Source organism: Achroia grisella, unplaced genomic scaffold (assembly GCF_030625045.1).
Source record: "Achroia grisella isolate CSIRO2021 unplaced genomic scaffold, CSIRO_AGI_Agris_v1 utg149, whole genome shotgun sequence".
Classification (NCBI taxonomy): Eukaryota; Metazoa; Arthropoda; class Insecta; order Lepidoptera; family Pyralidae; genus Achroia; species Achroia grisella.
In genome coordinates this window covers 5013184-5039689 of record NW_026712644.1, presented here as the reverse complement: position 1 = coordinate 5039689, position 26506 = coordinate 5013184, and the positions used below count along the sequence as shown (strand labels likewise).

General features: G+C 41.3%; 1 protein-coding gene across 1 annotated transcript in view; it reads left to right on the top strand.

Annotated features, from left to right (window-relative positions):
* LOC131840784 (spectrin alpha chain, non-erythrocytic 1) overlaps positions 1–26506 on the top strand; it is a 119132-nt gene that overhangs the window by 30444 nt on the left and 62182 nt on the right. The window contains exons 21-38 of the mRNA XM_059188983.1: positions 71–243; positions 2182–2372; positions 3443–3637; positions 6991–7165; positions 8873–8985; positions 10762–10874; positions 11440–11564; positions 13001–13140; positions 14389–14491; positions 15155–15228; positions 16736–16829; positions 17551–17705; positions 18595–18703; positions 19080–19270; positions 20132–20357; positions 21117–21335; positions 22514–22707; positions 23639–23741. Of these exons, the coding sequence (XP_059044966.1) occupies positions 71–243; positions 2182–2372; positions 3443–3637; positions 6991–7165; positions 8873–8985; positions 10762–10874; positions 11440–11564; positions 13001–13140; positions 14389–14491; positions 15155–15228; positions 16736–16829; positions 17551–17705; positions 18595–18703; positions 19080–19270; positions 20132–20357; positions 21117–21335; positions 22514–22707; positions 23639–23741 (2693 nt within the window). The remainder of the gene's footprint in view (positions 1–70; positions 244–2181; positions 2373–3442; positions 3638–6990; positions 7166–8872; positions 8986–10761; positions 10875–11439; positions 11565–13000; positions 13141–14388; positions 14492–15154; positions 15229–16735; positions 16830–17550; positions 17706–18594; positions 18704–19079; positions 19271–20131; positions 20358–21116; positions 21336–22513; positions 22708–23638; positions 23742–26506) is intronic.

Sequence of the window (26506 nt, the reverse complement as noted above, 5' to 3'; positions counted from 1 at the left end):
CAGCAACGCGTGGCCGGGTCTGCTAGTTTTATCTGTATATTCACTAATTTTAAATTGTCCTGATTTCCAGATGAACTGCTCTCCCTGTCTGCCAACCGGCGCGCTCAGCTCGAAGACGCCATCAAGCTGTACAGCTTCTTTGCGGAGTGCGATGACTTCGACAAGTGGGTGCGAGATAAGGAGAAGATGCTGCGAGCTGATGATGCGGAGGATAGCGTCGATACCGCTAAGAGGAAGTATGAGGTGAGTCCTAACACAAGTCCTAATGTATCCTTAAGTAATATCCCTTAGGTCTAGACACGCGGGAGCGTCAAAGCCAAGTTCAATTATGAGAACTGGCGAGCAGCACCGTGTGTAGTTTTACACGAACCATTTGGAGCCACTTTTGACTCCCTCATAACTCAACGAAATATACTGTAGACTTCGCAAGTTCTAAACCTGTCACTTGTGGGTTCGTATTTTATTATTAGTAGTAACTAGCCATCGAAAGTAATAATTGGTATATCAGAACTGGCCAAGTTAGAACTTAGGCTACAGTATATTATCCTAAGTTATAAGAAGAAATGATATTTTATATTGTTATAAATACATTTCAGGACAGACCATTGAACTTGGCACCCATTTAGATCTCACCTCTTTTGTCGTAGAAGTTAACAATCAAGGCATATATCATAATATAGAACTTGGCTATCATTTCACATTTATGTTTTTGATGGGTGGGTGGATGGGTACCTAAATCAGACACTTAAGTACAAACCGTTTTCACCATCTTAGGTGCGCCCTATTTAGGAGTTCCTTAAGTAAGTGATAGGTTTTTTTTTATTAGTGAATCAAAGTATCGATTAAGTCGATAATGAATTTTTACTTAACGTAATTATACAACTAAGAACCTAAAATTAAAAAGCTTAAAGAATATAATGTAATAACTAAAATATATTATAAAAGGGGGGACCCCTTTAGGCAAAGTTCCGGAGATACTGGCAGCGTTCCCTCTTTGAATGGCTAGACTAATTAAATTAATGGATTAAGTTATCGATTGGTTACTGTTACGGTCGCCAAATGATCATTGATATAAAATAATTACAAGTTTTTAAATTGTTTATTGTTCATAGAGTTTGTACAGACAGACATGACAACAATGCAGAAAAGAGACAACACTCGTTCAGTGTTGCCAACCTTATCTCTATTTTAGGCGTGGACAGTTACTTTAGTTGCGATTATATTACATTTATCTTAAAATGTATAGTTATTTTGAAAGACTTTTGTATTATATTACTATTGTTAGGGTTCACATGGATTTTTTCGAGATATCTGATATTTTATATTAAAAGAAGGTAGTTTCATTATTACTCGGTATCGTTAACTAGTTGCATATAACCCCCACTCATATCTTCTCTGTATAAAAGGGAGGATTTTTGTAAGCCGCGGCATTCAGTGTTTGAGCACAGGATGTGCTGGTTGTATTTTAATTGCTAAAATGAATTGTGTTAGAGACATAGTTAAATTAATGTTATATAGTTGTTATTTTAGTATAATACATACTTTTACTAGTACATAGAGTTGATATATCTAACACTATATTGCATAATATAAATAATTTTAACATCGGTTTCTACTGCCAGAAGCTAAAAATTACTACAATTGTTACGAGTATATACGACCTACTTATTAATTTGTTATTTAATATATTACGAGTAATAGTTTGGTTGTCAAATATAGATTGACATTAGTGTAAAAAGAAAATTATAAAAAGAGACAATACAATTATTCTGCAAACATACATATTATTATTTAACACATCTCAACAAAAAAGAACCCCACAATGTGTCTTGGCTGTATGAACACCATTGCCAATTTTTGCCCAATGCTCAGTGGTCTAGCTGTTTCGCAAACTAATTTATTTCCCATGGTCGTGAGTCGTCTTATATGCATGTAGTAAAAGACGGTTATTTCAATATTACAAACAGACACTCCAATTTTATTTATATGTATAGATAACTAAACTATACTAAACAATATATGCTTACTAATATTATAAATGTGTAAGTAGGTATGTTTGTTACGCTTGCACGCAAAAACTGCTGAACCGATCATCATGAAATTCTGTACACATGATCTTGGAGGTATTGGAATATAATGACACAGAATAAATTAATATTGAATATAATATTGTTCCTTTAGAAATTCGTGACGGATCTATCTGCGGCCTCCAAACGTCTGGAACACATTGATGCTGCAGCCGAAGAGCTGGTGGCGGCTAAACATGGCCAAGCGGCCAAAGCTACCGCCAGGAGGCAGCAGTTACGCCAACAGTGGGACCGCCTCCTGCGGCTCAAAGAACAGAAGGAAAAGAACCTGGAAGGCGCCTCAAGGTTAGTTTTTTTAAACTGTGATAACCCTGGATTTATCAGCAGCTGGTGGTTCCTTCAAGTTGGGACATCTTCAGAATAGCTATCAGATCTCGATTAAGATCAGGCAATGAGGTCAGACCTCGTTTGAGAAGAATTATGAAGAGTTGGAGATCAACAACCCTCAATCAGGTCAAGAGTTGGAGATTCATCTTTCATTGACTACATTCAGAACATTAGCATGAGACCACAAATATTCAGTGTGGAAACCTGACCATTTCTACTGGAAGCGTTAAGACCTACTATTGGTGATCAAATTCCGACCGTTATTAAGTCTACACCCATATTGCGACACGTGTCTGAACGAGGCATCATCAGGCAATGAATAGAGGTCGGATATAGCTTTGGAACTTTTAAAGCTGTGATTATATTGTGTTATGTTATAATTACATAGATAAATAATTTTTAAACCTATCATTTTCTAAAAAAAAGTTTGAGAATCACTCTTTTTCTTTGTGTGCCACAACAAAAAGAAAGATTAAGAATCACTGCTCTAGAAATATGGACTCATACAAATTTGATCATAACGCTCTTTTGTATGGAATAAGAAGTTTTTTATACCACATAGGTGGCAAACAAGCATACGGCCCATCTGATGGCAAACAGTTACCGTAGCCTATGCACGCCTGAAACACTAGGGGTGTCACGCGTTGGCGACTTAAGAAACCTTAATATAATCTTCTTGAAAACCCCATGCTGTAGTCTCTCGAGAAAACCTCGGCAGGTAGTTCATTCCACAATGTAAGTGTACGCGGGAGGAAGCTCCTCTGAAACCGCACTGTCCGAGACCGAGATTGCAGCGTGTGATGAATTGTTGATGGCGAGCGGTGTGATGGTAAAAGGTGGCCGTAGGCATCATGTCGAAAAATTCCTCAGAACACAGTCCCTTGTATATTCGGTAGAACACACAAAGCGATGCAAAGTCTCGCCTCAAGCTAAGTGGCTCGATACCGTTTGAGAGAGATCATCGACAAATCTCATAGCACTTCTCAACATTACTTTTTGTACTCAAATACAGACTTTTCTCTTCACAGCGTGGAACTCTTCAGTCGTACTTGCGACGAGGCCCTCGACTGGATGGCAGAGAAGGAACAGCAGCTCGCAGCCAGTACAGACCCAGCTGCAGACCTTCGGACGGTGAGGGCGCTGCAGCGGCGGCACGCGCAGCTGGAAAGAGAACTGGAGCCGCTGAAGGAGAAGGTCAACACGGTGAACCTGCTAGCCGATTCGTAAGTAACCTGTTTATTTATACGTGAAGCAAATTCTTAGTACCCCATTTTAAGAAAATTGTATGAACCGAGAAGTATGAAATTTCGCACACTTATAGTTTACTATCTGCAGTCGAGTCTTCGTCTAACTAACTTGTTTTCTAAAATAAAAGTAGCCTAAGTTACTCCTTATTACATCTGCTATCTGCCAAAAAAAGTCCCGTCAAAATCGGACCAGGCATATCGGAGATTAGCCGGAACAAACAGACAGGTATATCTGTCACCTGCCAATAAAAGTCCCGTCAAAATCGGTCCATCCATTTCAGAGATTTACCGGAACAAACAGACAGACAGATAAAAATTGTAAAAAATGTTATTTTGGTTTATGTACCGTATTTATATTCATATGCATGTAGTAAAAAATTGTTATTTCAATATTACAAACAGACATTCCAATTTTATTTATATGTATAGAGTATAGATTTAGAAGAGTGCAGATTTAGGCATAAAAATACATTAAATTAATAAAAAAAATATTACACCCACAAACAATTATGACACACATACACTGGGTGACCACTAGTTATATGAGAAACTGAAGCTGAGCAGAGCTTATGTTATAGGTACTAAACAATTACCAACTTATTTTTAAATAATTGTATACAATAATATACATAGAAAACACCCAGACCAATACAAACAATCATACTCACGAATACAAGACTTTGTAGTTCGAGGAATCGAACCCATGACCATTGGAAATCAAGCGGTGTTCAACCGCTAGACTACCGAGGCCGTTAGGTGTCTAATATCTAACCCATTAAGATATCTATAGTGCTACATTAATATTGACTGGCAGTTTTGTTTTCCTTTATCCCATAATTAAATCAATAGGTACATTAAGGGTCTTATTACAAAAAATCTGTTAAAACTCGGACGAAACGTGGTCTAAATGGTCGTGGTTTAAACCATTCCTAAAGTTAATACTTGGAATAAACCTAACATTATTACGAATCCAGATCTAACAGAGGACTACTTAGTACTACAGTTAAATCGTTCATTATGTATTCCATACAGAAATCAGTCACCCATGTCTGTCACCGTACAATTACGTTCCATTTTACCAGAAAACTGCAAAGATCAAAAATAATATTACTTCAAATAAAAATGTATGAACTAAAAATAAATTTATTTCCATTTATCTATGTCTTCATTATAACTATTTCATTAATATATAATATTTGTTAATGTACTATTAGGCTGAAAATCAGTTTTAAATTACAAGTAGGAGTCCTATACGGAGAAAAGGAATGGCGGGATATTTTTATTGGATCTATTCGAATTGTGACTATTTCAAACTCAAATGAGTGAAAAAATAACAAATAACGTCTTTTATATATTTTTATTATCGTAAAATTTGCTTTAAATATTTTTAGTTAATATATTTTAAATTTAGTTAAAATATTTTTCGAAAAACAACAACTTACAATACAATTTTTAAAATGGAGTTTTACTTTTTGCATTTAGACCACTGTTAAACTAGGGGCATCGCAGGTCTAACTTTAGACCATAGAATTAGAGATAAACTTCATTTTGTAATAAGGAATACATCGGTGAATGGTTTATTACTAGTGCTAAAACAGGTTTATCTTTTTGTAATAAGGCCCTAAGGGTCGACAACGAGCACGTGACACCCCTGTTGTCTCAGACGCCCATAGGCTACGGTAACCGTTTACCTTAAGGGTTGACAAAGCGCACGTGACACCCCTGTTGTCTCAGGCGTCCATAGGCTACAGTAACCGTTTACCTTAAGGGTTGACAACGCGCACGTGACACCCCTGTTGTCTCAGGCGTCCATAGGCTACAGTAACCGTTTACCTTAAGGGACGACAAGGAGCACGTGACACCCCTGGTGTCTCAGGCGTCCATAGGCTACAGTAACCGTTTACCTTAAGGGACGACAAGGAGCACGTGACACCCCTGTTGTCTCAGGCGTCCATAGGCTACAGTAACCGTTTACCTTAAGGGACGACAAGGAGCACGTGACACCCCTGTTGTCTCAGGCGTCCATAGGCTACAGTAACCGTTTACCTTAAGGGTTGACAACGCGCACGTGACACCCCTGTTGTCTCAGGCGTCCATAGGCTACAGTAACCGTTTACCTTAAGGGTTGACAACGCGCACGTGACACCCCTGTTGTCTCAGGCGTCCATAGGCTACAGTAACCGTTTACCTTAAGGGTTGACAACGCGCACGTGACACCCCTGTTGTCTCAGGCGTCCATAGGCTACAGTAACCGTTTACCTTAAGGGACGACAAGGAGCACGTGACACCCCTGTTGTCTCAGGCGTCCATAGGCTACAGTAACCGTTTACCTTAAGGGTTGACAACGCGCACGTGACACCCCTGTTGTCTCAGGCGTCCATAGGCTACAGTAACCGTTTACCTTAAGGGTTGACAACGCGCACGTGACACCCCTGTTGTCTCAGGCGTCCATAGGCTACGCTAACCGTTTACCATCAGATGGGCCGTATGCTTGTTAGCCATAGTAGTATAAAAAAAACTTACGTCTTCTTCTCTTACACGCAGCCTTCTGAATTGTGAGAGGTACTGTGTAATTTATATTATGTTAGCTATCTGCGAGTTAATGTCCCGTCAAAATCGGTCCAACCGTTTCAGAGATAACAAGGACAAACAGACATCTTTTCAGGACATATTAGCCGCTTATGAAGGTCAAATTTTTTACATTACAATTTTAAATGTTTCCCTACCGTCCAGGTCAGTATATAGATCCAATTGAGATGAACTGGCAAGAAACTCAATTGAATTACTTTTTTTTTAAAAGTCAGTTTATTTACAATGTATATTTATATAGGTATCTATGTCTAACATTAAATGAAAATCCCGTGCATGAACAACTATTGCCATGCACACTCGTCGTTCAAGTAATCGTTTAGTGAGTAGGCTTTGCTCAGTAAATATGATTTAACAGATGTTTTGAATTTATTTAAGGGTAATTCCAGTATATCCTTTGGTATCTTATTATAAATTTTTATACCTATTCCCATAAAACATGGATTTTACAGAAACTTCACAATAATAGAACTTATACATCAGAATAACCCAGGCTATATAAATTTCAGATTTAGTATATATAATATAATATAATTATCTTTTCTTAAATTTATTATTTGCACTCCTGTGACCCACACACCACATCCAGAGTCACGCTGTTTTGTGTTGACTGGAAGAGATCTCTTTTAGAGATAAGTCCCGTTTGCAAACAAAACTTATAACATATATTCAAAACTTGTATATAAAAGTGCAATAAAGTATATATATATAATAATAAATGAATGAACATTTGTCTTCAGCGTCAAGTCGCAGTACCCTAACGAGAGAAGCAACGTGGAAGGTCGCCAGCGGGAGATACAGCAGATGTGGGACAGGTGTCAGGCACAAGCCGCCGAGAGAAGGAACCGGCTGGAGAGCGCCGTCGGACACCAGATCTTCGGGAACAGCGCCACGCAGCTGCAGGATTGGCTCCAGGTCAGTCAAATTGCATTTCTTTAAGACAATTCACACAGCGCCATCTAGACCCAAGTTAAGCTAGCTAAAGATTGTGTTATGGGTACTAGACAACTGATACAAGTACATAGATATATTTTTTTCGTAAATATTATATATAGAAAACACCCAAACCGATTTCCGACCGATTCTGACAGACAACCGAGTGTGTATGACTCTTATAAAATAACATATTGTATTGTTGACTATATCCTGACGAAAAGTAACCTGACATAGAGGGTGACGCAGCTGGAATCGAATCAAAACGCGAGCTTCAGAGTTCGTTGCCCGCGTCCCCACCAACATGCTTACCTTCCGAGGGGGGTGGTCTATCGGCGTTACCGTGGCAGATTGCCGTCGTTAGTCCCGTGATCATAGAGACAATTTTATTTACACATTTTATTATTATTTCTTATGTACATAAGAAGCACTAATTAATGATGATGACTTAGACTTTGAAGCCGGCTACCGCAAGGGAAACCCCAAGTAGCGCCCGTGACTTGTGACACGGGTGTAGGTTTAAAAGGCCCTTTTAGAATGCATTAACACTCACCTTCACTACTTGCAGCTTCCCCCAGGCCCAACTAAGACCGGGATAAACCCATTGCTAATACAATTCACTTTAGTATCCAAAACACAACCGGCACGCTCTGCACTCGTCGACTGAATGCCGCGGCTCACGCAACGAAAGAGGATTATTTAACTACCGACCTTATTTATAGACCAAAGTCAGTGTAGTAGGTTGGTCTATAAATACTAGATGGCGCTATTTACAATATTCGTAATAATCCTTACATTGGGTACTTCATTAGTACTAAAAACAAACTACCTTCTTTTAATATCATTAGGATTTTTTCTACAATATTGATGTGAACTCTAACATGTATCTTAGTCTATAAGGTATTTATAAAATAAATAAATTTTAAATAAATCACTCGATCCATTACCGTATCCGGAGGATGCCAATCCCACCCTAATCCGCTTATAGTCAGGGGGGTCAACTACGCATCGAGGAGTATTATCCGACATACACGACAACGTCGCCCGAGGCACGTTTTTATTGACCCCGACGACCCCATAACGGCAGGTAACCTCCCCACGGGCCCACCCGTTCCACCCCGACCACACTTACACACACACACGACACCGTCCTCGCCGGCGAAGACGACGACCTCAAACACACAATATCGCGCATTCAACCGGGCGCCTGCGCGCGCCCGGGCGCTCCACACCGGCGCCCCCGGGCGCCCCTCCGATCGATCCCCCAATTCAAACGGGGATCGAAATTACGACGGCCTGAGCCGAGGTTCGAACCCCTAGTGGTGCCCTCAGACTAAAGTCGTATCCGTCGGGCAGGAGTTGGCCTTCAGCCGCTCCATAAGTCCTTCCGCGGGTTTGGAGTGCCATCTGCACTCGCCCCATAACGTCCGGTAAAGCTGTAAAGGCCAGCTACGGCCAACAGCATTAGAGTAGTCCGAAAAAAAGGTACATTCCATTTCGCTTCCATTGCCATATTGCATATTCCAAATATTGTTTTCTAGTTTCCACCTGCACCCGCAACCCTATAATCGAGTACGGGGCTAGTCACCCATACAATTTTTTTATGTCGGATATCCGATAGTTTGGGTTACGGAGCTCCGTAACTTCCCTGGTGTATGACTACTCTTATAAACGATTTACTGTTCGTAGACTGCCAACGCTCAGCTGGCGCAGGAGGCAACCGCCAAGGACGTGGCCACTGCGGAGGCTCTCCACAAACAGCACCAGGAGTTGCTGGACGACATCAAAACGCACAACGACGAGTAAGTTTTAACCTTATATTATTACTAGCTTTTGCCCGCGGCTTCGCTCGCGTTAATTTATCCCCTTAGGGGTGGAATTTATCAAAATCCTTTCTTAGGGGATGCCTACGTCATAGTAGGTTTATGCATGCAAAGTCTCAGCCCGATCGGTTTAAAATTGACAAAGTTTCATACAAACTTTCATCCCCTATCTCATCCCCTTGGGGGTAGAATTAATCAAAATCCCTTCTTAGCGGATGCCTACGTCATAACATCTACCTGCATGCCAAATTTCAGCCCGATCCGTCCAGTGGTTTGGGCTGTGCGTTGATAGATCACTATGTCAGTCACCTTTGAGTTATATATATTTAGACTAGCTGTTGCCTGCGACTTCGTCCGCGTTCTGTTGTTTTTCGTAAAATAAGTAGCCTATATCCTTACTCACGGTTCAGTGGATTTGATGTGTATTCCTAACATTACCTCACTGCTATGCTCCTATTGATCGTAACGTGATGAAAAGTATACTATAACCTGCTCGGTAGTATGAAGAATAATTGTACCATTTTTCGTTAAGATCCGTCGAGTGGTTTTTGTTTCTATAACGAACATACAGACAGACATACAAAAATTTTACTGATTGCATTTTTGGCATCAGTATCGATTACTGATCACCCCCTGATATATATAAGAGAAACAATGACGAAGCAATCCGTATATAAAAGTATGAACAGAACAGAGACATAAAACATGTTATTGTTAGATAGATATCCGCCATCTTGTAGCTACTTTAAAAGTACATCCATAACACGAGTCTTCTTTCATACAATCTAAGACAGACTCATTCTACGCACTTCGCTCCCATTCCGGGACAATCGGCTTAAACACACTTAGTCATTGAAATATATTTCATGTACAGAATTGACCTCTCTACAGAATAGAATAGAAAATCATTTATTCAAATAAACTTAATTTAAGCACTTTTGAATAGTCATAACAATTAGTTTTTTATCTACCACTCGTTCGGAGAGCTGTCTCATCACAAGAAGAACGAGCAAGAAACTTGTGTGTTGCTCTTTTAAATAACCCTTGTAAGTTTACATTTACAAGTCGAAACGTGTGAATACAAACTACCAACAAGCACTAATTTTTTGGGTCAAATATAATCAATGCAATAAGATTAAATCAGTCGTAGTGATAAGAGCAGACCAGTCCCTACAAGAAGATTTATTATAAGTATAGATTAACTCTACATTTTCTCAGCTTTTGCTGAGTTTTTTTCCACTCATTATTATTAACTAGCTGTACCTAAACTAACCTGCGACTTCGTCCATGTGGAATTTAACTTAATGTTTCTTAAATAAAAGTACCCTAAGTTACTCCTTATTACATCAGCTACCTGCTAAAAAAAGTCACGCCCAAATCGGTTCAGTGATTTCATTTCATTAGACAGACAAACAAAAATGGTAAAAAATGTTGTTTTGATGTATGTAGTCCAAATCGGTTCAGTGATTTCAGAGATTATCCGGAACAAACAGACAGACGGACAAAATGGTAAAAAAATGTAATTTTGGTGTATGTACCGTATTTATATTCATATGCATGTAGTAAAAAATTGTTATTTCAATATTACAAACAGACACTCCAATTTTATTTATATGTATATATTATTATAGTCTGGTTGACTAAAAACATAAGCTACAATAGTAAATATAATAGAATAGAAAATAATTTAGTCAAATAAACTTAATTTAAGCACTTTTGAATAGTCATAACAATTTTTTTAAATGATGTTTGCAGGTTTAAAGAGGTGATTGCTCTCGGTCAGCAACTTCTCGCCAACAATCCCGCACTGACAGATGTTGCGGAGAAGATCAAGCTGCTGCAAGATGAGCAGAAGGCACTCGACAAAGGTTTGTACCAGAGACACACTATATTTCTGACTGACCCCCCGTATAGAAGAAATCTATCAGAAACCAAAAATTTATCAAATAAAAAATTCCTTCTCATCTTGACGGCCTCGGTAGTCTAGCAGTTTAGCACACCAGTTTGTTTCCAATAGTCGCAGGTTCGATTTCTCGCACGGTACAAACATTTGTATTCAAAATATCTTTATTAATGTCTTAATCCGTTGCGTAGTTTTAAAGATTTAAGCATACATAAGGACGCACAGACAGCGTCAGCGACTTTATATCTTCTTATATATAAAATTCTCGTGTCACAGTTTTCGTTCCCATACTCCGCCGAAACGGCTTGATCGATTCTCATGAAATTTTGTGAGCGTACTGAGTAAATCTGAGAATCGGCTAACATCTATTTTTCATCCCCCTAAATGTTAGGGGTAGTCCACCCCAATTTTTTTTTTATTTTAAGGCAAAACAAGGTTTCCGGGACAGCTAGTTATACTATGTAACGATACAAGTACAGCCGTGCGAAGCCAGGGCGAGTAGGTAGTTAATAATAACATTATTGTCACAGCCTGGGAGGAGAAAGAGGCGTACTTGAAGCAGCTGGTACAACTGCAATGTTTCAATAGAGAGGCCGACCAAATAGATGCCACCAGCGGCGCCCACGAAGCTTACTTGGAGTACAAGGAGTGTGGGGTGAGTTACTGACGATTATTGAAGAATAAATTCATTTATTACAGGAAATTAATAAAGGACCGCGAATTGGCAAACGTAGTGTAGGACGCCCCGCAGCTAGGTGGAGCGACGACTTACGTAGGGTTGCGGGTAGTAACTGGATGAGAAGGGCTGAAGATCGTGCCCAGTGGCGTGCCTTGGGAGAGGCTTATGTCCAGCAGTGGACTGCAGTGGGCTGATGATGATGATGATGATGATGATTACAGGAAAACCAAGGAATTGCTATGTATCTATATAGTTATATATCTCTTTATATATAAAAACTAGCTATACACGCGATTTCGCGTGGAATTTATCTTTATTTTTCTAAAAAAGTAGCCTAAGTTACTCCTTACTACATCAGCTACCTGCCAAAAGAAGTCCCGTCAAAATCGCTCCAGCCATTTCTGAGATTAACCGAAACAAACAGAGAGACAGACAGACAGATAGGAATTGGAAAAAATGTTAGGGTGGTGTAGGCATGTAGTAAAAAACGGTTATTTGAATATTACAAACAGACACTCCAATTTTATTTATATGTACAGTTGTATAGACTAGCATTTACCCGCGGCTTCGCTCGCATAACTTCATTAATGGCTGCTAGATGGCGTTGAAGTAGCAAAATGTTGAAATTTTATTGTTTTTTTTTTAATAAAAAGTATCCTATGTTCATTCTAATACCTGGAGGTATTAGAATGAACATGTGTACAGAATTTCATGATGATCGGTTCAGTAGTTTTTGCGTGCAAGCGTAACAAACATACCTACTTTCACATATATAATATTAGTAAGGATAGGAAAACCAAGTACCTATATTATTATTTAAATATGTTTTTAGTGTACAATAATTCGAGGTAGACATTATTTAACCCTTACATTTATTTCAATTAAAGTGCCCACGGGTGATCATTCGGTCCCAACGTGTATATTCACTTTCGTTGCGGAGTGACCCACAGGTGGGCATGCGGCCTTTATCGGGTTAAGTGAGTCTCTCAGTTCATTGGAGTTAGGCCTATTTTTTTTCTTTTTATTGTCAGGTGTTTGTTTGTTTGTTTGTAATACTTTATTGTACAATAATATTATAAATAAAAGGACACAATTGGTGTTTGTAGCACCTGTAGCACTGCGACCTACATAGATCTATTGTGCTCGCCCTTTTTCAAAGTTCGCTTCCTAGACCCGTCAGGGACAAGAATTGAAGGATATTCTTAGGAGCGATGGTTTTTATCTCCTCAGCATAGAGTGTAAACTTTCCAAAGGAGATATTTCGTTTATGCATGAGTGGGCTACAACCACATAGGATGTGTAGTGGCGTTTCCTCTTCAGTTCGGCAAAGAGTTAGCTATATTTAAAATGTATTTCGAAGTGATATATTTATTTATCTGTTTGTTGTATGACCGTGTGTGTGTGTATGTCAGTCGTCGGTGGACGAGGCGGAGGCGCTGCTGAAGCGTCACGAGGAGCTGGAGGCGCGGCTGGCCGCGCAGGATGAACGACTCGCTGCTTTCCAGACGCGCGCACAGGACCTCGAGCGGATCCCGCACTACGCCAACCAACAGTGAGCATTTTATACTCTTAAGACGAAGTGTAATGTATTCTGTTGGTACAACTCCCAACAGGGAGCTTTACATATTTTTAAGGCGGGGAGTAATGTATTTTGTTGCTACGCCTCCCAACTGGGAGCATTACATATTTTTTAAGGCAGGGGGTAATATATTCTGTTGCTACGCCTCCTAATAGGGAGCATTACATATTTTTAAGGCGGGGAGTAATGTATTCTGTTGATACGACTCCCAATAGGGAGCATTACGTATTTTAAGGCGGTGAGTAATGTATTCTGTTGGTACGACTCCCAACAGGGAGCATTACGTATTTTTAAGGCGGGGAGTAATGTATTTTGTTGTTACGCCTCCCAATAGGGAGCATTACATATTTTTAAGGCGGGGAGTAATGTATTCTGTTGGTACGACTCCCAACAGTGAGCATTACATATTTTTAAGGCGGGGAGTAATTATAATTTGTTAGTACAACTTCCAACAGGAACCATTACATATTTTTAAGGCGGGGAGTAATGTATTCTGTTGCTACGCCTCCCAACAGGGCGCATTACGTATTTTAAGGCGGGGAGTAATGTATTTTGTTGCTACGCCAACCAACAGTGAGCATTTTATATTCTTAAGACGAAGTGTAATGTATTCTGTTGGTACGACTCCCAACAGTGAGCATTACATATTTTTAAGGCGGGGAGTAATGTATTCTGTTGGTACGACTCCCAACAGTGAGCATTACATATTTTTAAGGCGGGGAGTAATGTATTCTGTTGGTACGACTCCCAATAGGAAGCATTACATATTTTTAAGGCGGGGAGTAATGTATTCTGTTGGTACGACTCCTAACAGGAAGTATTACGTATTTTAAGGCGGGGAGTAATGTATTCTTGTGGTAGGACTCCCAACAGGGAGCAGTGGTGGCAGCCTAAAATATTATGTAACTAGCAAACTAGACCCGCCGTCTTACTGCGATTATATTATTCATACAAAACGGTTCCCACCCTATATAAGCCAACAACCTGTATCTGTATGTTATTATTGTTTGTGTTGTATGTCGAGTATGAAACTTTTTTACAAATATTAAATATCGTGGTTAGGTTGCTTAGATAATTTATTATTTTAGGTTTAGTTAGGTTACCTTACAAGGGTGTATAAAGCCATGGTTGGGGGGGGGGGGGGTGTACTTTTGCCCCCCACCTTTCCCTACTGTGGGCTTCACCCTTGGGTCTCCATTAATTATGCGTCTTCCCTTGCAGTATCGCATCTCGCCGCGCAGCAGCTGCAACTCGTCGGGATGACGTGCGATCTGCCGCTGCAGCTCGCCGTAGACACCTGCAGGCTGGACTTGCTCATCATCAGGTACTCTATTCCTCATATCCACGTCTTCCACAGCCCTGATTATACTCCCATACTCATCTACTTGATTTTTTGAGACTATTCTAATGCTGTTAGCCAGCTGGCCTTTAAAAGCTTCACCTGACGATAGGGGGCGAGTGCAGATGGCACTCCAAACCAAAGGAAGGACGGACTTATGTGGTGTATGAAGGACAACTTCTACCTGATGGACACGATTTCGCCTGAGGGGTTTGCCTCTGCTGGAGGTTTGAATCTCGGCTTAGTTCATCGTGATTTCGATCCCCGTTTAAATTGGACGGGGAATCGATCGGAGTCACTTGTACACACAATTCACTTTATATATACCATTCACGATACAAAACTTTAATAGCGCGTCTCAGGATACCCCCTTTCAAAGTTCTCTAAACCAGCGGAAGGACTTATGGGGCGCATGAACGATAACTCCTGCCTGACGGAAACGACTTTAGTCTGAGGGCACCGCTGGGTGTTTGAATCCGCTCAGGTTATAGTAATTTCGATCCCCCCGTTTGGAATTGGACGAGGGATCTTTTAGAAGGGGATTAAGAGAAGATTGTCATTTCTAATTTATAATAAAATAAGAAAAAAATACGTACAAAAACCTTGACATAAATTTATAACTTTTTTAAATAAATTATTTTACGACAGTTCGTAGCGGCCGCAGAGGAGCTGCAGGGCTGGATCGACGACAAAACCAGAACAGCTAAAGACCAGAGTTACAGGTAATAATACTGCCTGTCTATGGTCTTACTCAGCCTTTGCAAAGTGGGCGATAACGCCCCCTTGTGGGCGCTGCAGGGCTAAAGGGAGACGAGGAGAGAGAAAAGGGAGAAGTAAGAGACCCGGAAAGAAATGGGAGTGTTGTGTAGAGGCTTGGGGGTGATTTGTAACTTCATTTAGCTAGGAGGTCTCTTAGACACCGACATGAGGTATCGACTCTCAACTACAACTTGTGAACATCAACTAATGATTACTTAAGACATTGCTCAAAGTCGGTTCGATATTTCTCTCCACATAATTCACGGCTTCGTACGGTTGTACATGTATTATACATATAAACCTTCCTCTTGAATCACTCTATCTATTAAAAAAAAGTCTTCAAAATCCGTTGCGTAGTTTTAAATATTTAAGCATACATAGGGACGGACAGACAGCGATAGCGACTTTGTTTTGTACTATGTAATTATGAAGTGTGTAGTCAAATTGAGAATAGACTAATATTGTTTGTCTATGTTAAATATAAATGTAAAATGTAATGTTTATATGTATAAATGTAATGTTTCTGAATGTTAAATTAAATGTAGAATTTCGACCATTGAGTGATTACAATTGTATAAAAATCTATAACTAGCATATCACCATTTACAGTTAATTCAATATTATCTATGGAACACAGTTACCTACATTCATCAATATAATAATTGCATTTAATAATGTCTAGTAAGACATTCAATATTAAGAAAATTCAATATTGTGTACTAAGCACTGCCGAGTCAGAGTAAACTGTGTCACCCCACCTTACATTTTCCTATTGTTATTTAGTATATAAGATTAATATTTTTATATACCATACAAATTAATAAAGCTATTAAAAAATAGGGGTTGGTGATAGAAGGGTGAAAATTGAGGGTTGTATGCATTTCATTATAAAAAAATAAAGTTGAACAAGAAGAAAAAATATTAGGGGTGGACAACCCTATGAAAAATAGACAGTAAGCGATTCTCAGATATACTGAATATGGATATAAAATCTCATAAAAATCGGTCAAGCCGTTTCGGAGGAGTATGGTAACTAACATTGTAACACGAGAATTTTATATTATACTAGCTGTCCCGGCAAACGTTGTTTTGCCATATAAATTAATAATGCTATAAAAAAATAGGGGTTGATGTTAGAAGGGTGAAAATTTAGGATTGTATGTATATTTGTATGTTGTACCATAAAAAAATAAAAACTAAAACTTTTGTCTAAAAAATAAAAAATTTAGGGGTGGACTACCCCTAACATTTAGGGGGTTGAAAAATAGATGTTGGCCGATTCTCAGACCTACTCAATACGCTCACAAAATTTCATGAGAATCAGTCAAGCCGTTTCGGAGGAGTATGGGAACGAAAACTGTGCTATGTTACATATAAAATTCTCGTGGTGATTGTCAGTCTATTATCATATTTAATATACATCGTCGTATCACTAACCTGCAATATTATATTCTTAATATTTACGAGCAGGGATCTTGCCAATTTGGAACGCAAGCTGCAGAAGCACGAGGCCTTCGAGAGGGAGCTTCAAGCCAACGAGAAGCAGCTCAGGAATGTGGAGAGTGTGAGTTTCACATTTCATTCTTTCATTATATACCACGGTGATCTAGCGGTCTAGCACACCGCTTTACGTCCGATGGTCGCGGGGTCGATTCCTCGCACAGCACAAACATTTTTGTATCGGTCTAGGTGTTTTCTATGTATAATATGTATGGATTTACGAAAAAATTATCTATGTACTTGTATCAGTTGTCTAGTACCCATAACACAAGCTTTAGCTAGCTTAACTTTGGTCTAGATGGCGATGTGCTGCGACATCTCTTCTTGAACGCATGCTATCAGTCCTCTTTTACTAGCTCTGCCGGAGTTACTGATTCGCGAACTTTTGAAATTTTTTGCCAAGCACAACCACATTGTGGAATCACCTTCCAGCAATGGTATTTCCGAACCGATACGATATTGAAACCTTCAAGAGCTTATTCCTTCTTAAAAGATCGTCCACGCACTTTCAATTCTCCTGGTGATGAGGGTGTTCATGGGCGCCGGTAATCACTTACCATCTGGTGAGCTGCAAGCTCGTTTGTCCCCTTTGCTGTAAAAAAAACTTCAGCAATCTCCTGAAAATCTCCTCAGAAGACACCAAGTCAGGATACTACACCGGACTCTCCTCTTCACCCTCACCACTAACGTATTTTCTGCCGCACCTTCCCTTAAATCGGAATAGAGTGAACACTCCCACAGGACGTGATGGTCAGATTGGTAATGATGGAACATGATGTGTACAGATCGGACAGTCGCTGCAGCAGGCGGACCCCTCGCGTGCTGAGGAGGTGGCGGCGCGGCTGCGGGCGCTGCGGGACGCCTGGGAGCGGCTGGTGGCAGCCTCCCGCGACAAGGGCAGCAAGCTGCGACAGGCCGCGCTGCAGCGAGTGCACCGCAGGTAGGGGGGCTCACTGCAGGCTACCAGGAGGTGGGGGGCGCTGCGGGACGCCTGGGAGCGGCTGGTGGCAGCCTCCCGCGACAAGGGCAGCAAGCTGCGACAGGCCGCGCTGCAGCGAGTGCACCGCAGGTAGGGGGGCTCACTGCAGGCTACCAGGAGGTGGGGGGCGCTGCGGGACGCCTGGGAGCGGCTGGTGGCAGCCTCCCGCGACAAGGGCAGCAAGCTGCGACAGGCCGCGCTGCAGCGAGTGCACCGCAGGTAGGGGGGCTCACTGCAGGCTACCAGGAGGTGGGGGGCGCTGCGGGACGCCTGGGAGCGGCTGGTGGCAGCCTCCCGCGACAAGGGCAGCAAGCTGCGACAGGCCGCGCTGCAGCGAGTGCACCGCAGGTAGGGGGGCTCACTGCAGGCTACCAGGAGGTGGGGGGCGCTGCGGGACGCCTGGGAGCGGCTGGTGGCAGCCTCCCGCGACAAGGGCAGCAAGCTGCGACAGGCCGCGCTGCAGCGAGTGCACCGCAGGTAGGGGGGCTCACTGCAGGCTACCAGGAGGTGGGGGGCGCTGTATGCCGCATTGCCCCTCGTTGTACAACAAAGTAGGAAATGTACTGTGATACTACAGTCAAAGTACCAAGACATCATGAACTACTAGATAGTCTGGAGCATAAAATATAATAGTGAAATTACAGGGGACCAAAGCGGGGCATCTTAGAACCGGGGTAATACCAACATATGAGCACTACGCGTGTCACACGTGTTAATTTGTCGTTTTAATCAATAACCTCATATTCTTTTGGTCCTTCGAGCCGGATACAAGTGACGGTTAATGGTTAATACTAGATGGGCCGCCAGTTTGTTTGCCTGTTCAGTTTTATATAAAAACCACTATGTGCAGATCTGTGGAGGACGCGAAGGCCCGCCTGGTGGAGCTGGAGCGCGACCTTCGCAGCGAGGAGGTCGGTACCGACCTCAGGAGCTGCCGGCGACTCCTCAACCAACATCAGGTTAGTCTTATTTAGAACTTACTTATTGTAGGAAAACTAGCTTTTTTCGCATTAAACAGTAGCTTATTTCCTTTCTCAGGGTCGAGACTATCTGTGTATCAAATTTAATTCGGTCGCGGGTTCGGTTCCTCGCAACGCACAAAGATTTATATTCATGATTATGATTGTTTGTATCGGTCTGGGTGTTTTTTATGTATAATATGTATGTATTTACGAAAAAATATATCTATGTATTTGTATCAGTAGTCTCGTACCCATAACACAAGCTTTAGCTAGCTTAACTTAGGTCTAGATGGCGCTGTGTGAATTGTCCTGAGATTATTATTTTTATTATCCCTCTTTCGTCCTAGTTACTAATACATCCCCATACTCACAGCTGTTAGAACAAGAGCTGGCGTCCTGGGACCAGAAGGGGCACAGCCTGGCGGCGCAGGGCGCTGACCTGGTCTCCGATGGCCACTTCGACGCTCCAGCCATTGAGAAGGAGTCCACGGTGCTGCTTCAAGCTGTTCAAGCGATGCAGCCGAGAATAGACAAGCGGAGACAGGCTCTCGAGAGTAGTCTACAGTGAGTACAGAATTACATTTTTTTTTACTACTGTTAATTAAAATAAACCTTAGTTAGTGTCGACGGGTTCGGTGATCTAGCAATATAGCATACTGCTTTACTTCAGCCGGTTGTAGGTTCGATTCCTCGTACAACACTAACAATTGATTTCATAATGATTGTTTGAATCGGTCTGAACCCATAACACATAGTCGTGGTCAGAAGCAAACTTAGCCGTGGTCACGGTCAGACTGACAGCTAGCTGTGGTCACGAGCAGACTGTCAGCTAGCTGAGGTCACGACCAGACTGTCAGCTAGCTGTGGTTACGAGCAGAATGTCAGCCGTGGTCACGATCAGACTGTCAGCTAGCCATGGTCACGATCAGACTGTCAGCTAGCCATGGTCACGATCAGACTGTCAGCTAGCCATGGTCACGATCAGACTGTCAGCTAGCTGTAGTCACGATCAGACTGTCAGCTAGCCATGGTCACGATCAGACTGTCAGCTAGCTGTAGTCACGATCAGACTGTCAGCTAGCCATGGTCACGATCAGACTGTCAGCTAGCCATGGTCACGATCAGACTGTCAGCTAGCCATGGTCACGATCAGACTGTCAGCTAGCTGTAGTCACGATCAGACTGTCAGCTAGCTGTAGTCACGATCAGACTGTCAGCTAGCCATGGTCACGATCAGACTGTCAGCCGTGGTCACGAGCTAACTGTCAGCCGTGGTTATAAGCAGACTGTCAACCGTGATCAAGGGCAGAGTGTCAGCCGTGGTCGCATGCAGGCTCAGGCGTGACCTCGTGACCACGTCTACTGCAACCTATTTACAATAAAATTATTTATTTTAAAATCTAAATAATGTGTTAAAAATTACAGACTACACAAATTCGCGGCCGAGGTGGCCGGTGAACTGGACTGGCTATCGGAACGTAAGGCGGCCGCCTCCTCGGAGGCCATGCCGGGCGACCTCCACGCGGCGCAGTCAGCGCAGAAGAAGCACAGCAAGCTGCGCAACGAGCTGCTCGGACGGAGACCGCTCATAGAACGAGTCATCGCACAGGGCAGGGCCTTAATTGAGGAGAAGCATCCTCAGGCTCAGAAGGTATATTTATGGTTAATTTAAATAAAATAATAATAAATTGTGTAATTTTCCAGCTTTTTTTTTATACCACGTAGGTGGCAAACAAGCATACGGCCCATCTGATGGTAAACGGTTACCGTAGCCTATGGATGCCTGAAACACCAGGGGTGTCACGTGCGCGTTGCCGACCCTTAAGAAACCTTAATATACCCTTCTTGAAAAACCCCATGCTGTAGTCTCGTGGGAAAACCTCCATATAAATAAATATATATAACTCAAAGGTGACTGACATAGTGATCTATCAACGCACAGCCCAAACCACTGGACGGATCGGGCTGAAATGTGGCATGCAGGTAGATGTTATGACGTAGGCATCCGCTAAGAAAGGATTTTGTTTAATTCTACCCCCAAGGGGATAAAATAGGGGATGAAAGTTTGTATGAAACTTTGTCAATTTTAAACCGATCGGGCTGAGACTTTGCATGCATAAAGCTACTATGACGTCTCAGCCTGATCGGACCTATTTTATCCCCTTGGGGGGAGAATTAATCAAAATCCGTTCTTAGCGGATGCCTACGTCATAACATCTACCTGCATGCCAAATTTCAGCCCGATCCGTCCAGTGGTTTGGGCTGTGCGTTGATAGATCACTACGTCAGTTACCTTTGAGTTATATATATTTAGATGTACAGATCTCGACAACATATTGTTAACACCTTGTTGTTTACCTACATTTGACAAATATAGTATTATTATTATTATTATTATATTTATTCACAGATCGAAAGTCATTGCAAGGAGTTGGAACAAGCGTACTCCGAAGTATCGGATGCAGCTGAAGCCCGCGCGCAACGCCTGGAGGCGGCGCTGAAAGCGCAGCAGTTCCTCCACGAGGCGCTGGAGGTAGACTCCTGGCTCGCAGACAAGGCTGCGGCCCTGAATTCGGCTGATGTGGGCCACGACAGGCACAGAGCTACACAGCTACTTACCAGACATAAGGTGATTATGTTTAATTTTAATTTATATTTTAATGTTTAATCTATATTTTAAACTAGCTGTACACGCGACTTCGTTCGCGTGGAATTTAAGTTTATTTTTCTAAAATAAATGTAGCCTGAGTTACTCGTTATTACATCAGCTACCTGCTAAAAAGTCCCGTCAAAATCGGTCCAGCCATTTCAGAGATTAGCCGGAACAAACAGACAAACGAAAATGTATAAAAAAATGTTATTTTTGTGTGTGTACCGTATTTATATTCATATGCATGTAGTAAAAAGCTGATGTAATAAGGAGTAACTTAGGCTACTTTCATTTTAGAAAAATAAAACGCGGACGAAGTCGCGGGAACAGTACTAGCTGTTCGAAAGAAAATATCATCATTAAAACGGCGAGGCATTTGACGGCCTCGGCGGTCTAGCGGTCAAGCACACCGCTTTACGTCCGATGGTCGCGGGTTCGATTCCTCGCACGGCACAAACATTTGTATTCATGAGTATGATTGTTTGTATCGGTCTGGGTGTTTTCTATGTATAATATGTATGTATATACGAAAAAAACAAATATCTATGTAATTGGATCAGTTGTCTAGTACCCATAACACAAGTTTTGGGTACTAGACAACTGATACAAATACATAGATATTAGTTTTTTTTTATTATTAAAAGTTTTTATTATTATTATTAAAAGTTGTTTTGTTATATCTTTAAAACGTTCTTTATTTTGAAGTCGGATAAAAATATGTATATTAATGGTAATGTTTAGGAGGTGGAGTTAGAACTAGACAACTAAACCAGAGAAAAATTCATTAACCTGCAAATTTAGTACTGGACACTGTCAAAGTACAGGACGAAGGTTCTACCAGAAAGACGATTTGTTCGAGACTGTTTAATAAAAGAACATGCAATACAGTACCCACATAATATTCGTAATACGGATACTCACACCCAATTTGCAATCACACTGGTTGTTTTTTTATATCTTTATAACTTTCTTTCTTCTATTTTGCACACCTCTTACGAGGTTAATGTACGGATCTCAACAACATATTTATAACACCTTATTGTTTACCTACATTTGGCAAATAAAGTATTATTATTATTATTATTATTATTCTTTGTCTTGAAGTCGGTTAAAATATGTATATTAAACATAATATTAAACATGTTGGTAATGTTCAGGCGGTGGAGTTGGAACTGGACACGTACGCGGCTATAATATCTGAGATGGGCCACGTGGCGAGCTCGATGGCCAACAGCGGACACCCCGAGGGCCCGGCGCTGCTGCAGCGCCACGAGCTGCTCGCCGGCAGCCTCGCGCGCCTGCAGAGACTCGCCGCGCTCCGGCAGAGGGCGCTCGTAGAGAGCGTCTGCAGGTAACGCCGCCCGGGACACTCGCCGTCACTCCCGACCACTCGCCACCGCTCCCGACCACTCGCCACCGCTCCCGACCACTCGCCACCGCTCCCGACCACTCGCCACCGCTCCCGACCACTCGCCACCGCTCCCTACCACTCGCCACCGCTCCCGACCACTCGCCACCGCTCCCGACCACTCGCCACCGCTCCCGACCACTCGCCACCGCTCCCGACCACTCGCCACCGCTCCGAACCACTCGCCACCGCTCCAAACCACTCGCCACCGCTCCGAACCACTCGCCACCGCTCCGAACCACTCGCCACCGCTCCGAACCACTCGCCACCGCTCCGAACCACTCGCCACCGCTCCGAACCACTCGCCACCGCTCCTAACCCCTTGCCATTACTCGTCATCACTCCCCATCACTCTCCACCACTCTCCACCACTCGCCACGACTTGCCATCACTCTGCTCTTTTAAATAATTGAGTTCTGGACGTTAGAGGACGAGTGCAGATGGCACTCCAAACCCGCGAAAGGACTTATAGAGGCCTACTTCCGTCTGACGGATACGATTTTAGTCTAAGGACACCGGGGTTCGAACTTCGGCTCAGGCCGTAGTAATTTCGATCCACGTTTGGCTTGGACGGAGGATCTATCGGAGAGAAAATAATACACATAACTTTACATTACTAAGTTGAAAATTGTGAAAACAAACCAACCGACACCGATTCGTTAGACTCAAAATATTAAACAAACAACCAACTGGTTGAGTAACTAAATAAGAGTAAATCAGCGTAGTGATAAGACCAGACAAGTCCCTACAAGAAGCAGTTCACGAGTATGACGGATGATGATTCCTAAAATATGGAGCGCAGTGATGACTGCGCTCCATATTTTAGGAAGCCCAATGATAGGCGTGATCGTGTATATTTTATATGTTATTGCAGACATGAATATATAGCGGAGAGCGCTGAGCTGGAAACCTGGATTCAGGAGCAGTACGCGGCAGCCTCCAGCGAGGACTTCGGCCAGGACTACGAACACCTTCTGGTCTGTATCTCAGGTTCTACCTCCTTGTAGAGTACTTAGAGTTTATGAAGGGTCGTCTGCATGAGTGCCGTCAATCTCACCTATTTGGGTCAAGCATCTCGCTTTCTAAGACGTAAAAGTACCAGGACGCCATAAACTTATAGGCAATAAATTTACCAAGGTAGACTTTATATAGAGTCGTTTGCGTGTGTTTCATCTGTTTGAGCCAAAATATGTGTAAAAGTACCAGGATGACATGAGCTTATAGGCAGTGAAATTACCAAGGTAGACTTAGTATAGAGTCGTCTGCGTGGGTGCCTCAGTCTCATCTATTTCAGCCAAGCAACTCGCTTTCGAAGATGTGTGAAAGTACCAAGACGACATGAGCTATAGGTATTGAATTTACCAAGGTAGACTTTATATAGAGTCGTCTGTGTTGGTACCTGAGTCTCACCTATTTGAGCCAAGCATCTCGCTCTCTAAGATGTGTAAAAGTACCAGGACGCCATAAGCTTGAGGGCAGTGAATTTACAAGAATGGATAAGATGAATGAATTCATTAGAGGAAGTAGAAAAGTGGCGCCGGTATCGGAGAGGTTGAAGAGTAATCGTCTGTCGTGGTATGGACATGTAATGTGTAATAATAATAATAATAATAATAATAATAACTTTTATTGGCCAATAAAACACTTTTACATTCAATACACATTACTGCGAACCACACACTAGACATGCAAGTCTGTATCGTGTGGTTCAGAGGAGATCATTACACATAATTGATATGTTAGGTGCTCGGCTGACTTTAATGAAATAACTTAACAATATCATGCAACACTTATGGCGTTATATTACAAAGTATATATATAATAAATAAATATCTATAAATAGTAATAAATATAAAATATATTAATACATACAATAGACATACACATATTAAGTACTACTGAGGCTTTATGTAATTAAAATTCGGTTTGAAACAATTTCTCACATTGATCATAGTCCAGACTTATTAAAAAATCTTTTATTTTTATTTTGGCTTGAGCTAGAGAACATTTTTTTATATCACATGACTTGCTTATTCTATTATATAAATTTACAGCTATATATGGGCTAAAACGTTTAGCAAAGGTTGTCTGTACCATAGGCAGGGGTATCTGAAAAACTCTTTTTTTTAACAGGTTTCCATATTTGGTGGAATTCAGTACATCTTTATGAGTGACTAAAGTCACTTTCCTCAAAAATTGTTTCCTAACACTAAGTACTTTGCATTCCTTATATAACTTAGTTGTAGAATACCTATATCTTTTTTTCAGCATTGTTTTAAGAACTGATCTTTGGGCTCTTTCGACTTCAATCATGCTTGACTTGGCTGCACCTCCCCAGCAGATGATGCAGTACGACAACACAGAGTGACAGAGGGCATAGTAAACAGTCATGAGTGTATTTATGTTAGCCGACTCTCGTAGTTTACGCATCACATGAGTTATGTTTCGAATTTTGTTTGATGTCATTGAGATATGTTTTTTAAAGTTAATGTTTTGGTCAATATACACTCCGAGATATTTTGTGTCATAAACTTTGTTTATACATTGGCAGTCGCACGCTACGTTATTCAAACATTGATTGTGAATTTTAATTTGCAACCCTAAAGGCGGTGCTGACATTCTAGTTTTGTGGAAACAAATATAATTTGTTTTTTTAATATTGATAGTTAGAAGATTCCAATCTAACCATTTGGTTATTTGAGCCATTCCTCTTTCGGCTTTTGAGTAAACACTCTCCCATGATTTGTCCCAAAACAGTAAGACTGTATCGTCGGCATAACATATCATTTCACTATTTTCTAACTTAATATTATGTATATCATTTAGATATAATATAAATAGTGTGGGGCCGAGAATGCTACCTTGCGGTACTCCGAAATTTGTGGTATGGGTATTACTTGTGAACTGTCCCAACCTTAGACAGTGCCTTCTGTGGTTTAAGTAGCTGCTGAACCAATTTAATGCTAAACCTCTGACACCTGACTTTTCCAGTTTTTTTAGAAGCAGTTTATTAGACACTGTGTCAAAAGCCTTAGCCAAATCCAAAAACACACCTACACATTGTAATCCTTGGTCAAGTTTGGAGGTGATAGTTGTAATAAGTAGAGACACGGCATCCTCGGTGGACTTTCCTGATCTAAAACCGAACTGTTTATGAGATAGCAGATTTTGGTTTTCAAGGTATTTAACTAATCTTTTGTTGACAAGTTTCTCCAGTAATTTTGAGAAAGTTCCAAGTAGTGCTATTGGGCGGTAATTATCTGGAGAGTATTTACAGCCTCCTTTATGAATTGGGTATAATAAAGCTGTTTTCCAAGAGTCCGGAAAGATACCTGATACAAAACTAAGGTTATAAATGTGTACTAGAGGTGTTAAAATGAATTCCTTTATTGTTTTGATTAAACTATTGGTTGTTCCATCAATTCCAGGAGATTTATCATTTTTTAACTGAGTAATTAGGTCACCTATTTCAAATTCATCAGTCGGAGCCATGAAAAAAGATCCCAATACGCCATCCATTTTAGGCATCAAGTTCTCCTCTTTTTCTTTTAACTTTTCTAAAATATTATTTGCAAGTGTATTACCAGTGGTTGAGAAATGGATATTGCACATGTCAAGTGATGTCTTTTCGTCAATTGAGTTTTCTATGTATAATAATTCTGTTGATTCTTTCTTGTGTGTTTGAATATCACAAATGTTTTTTATTGTATTCCACAATTTCTTAGGATCACCTTTATTTTTT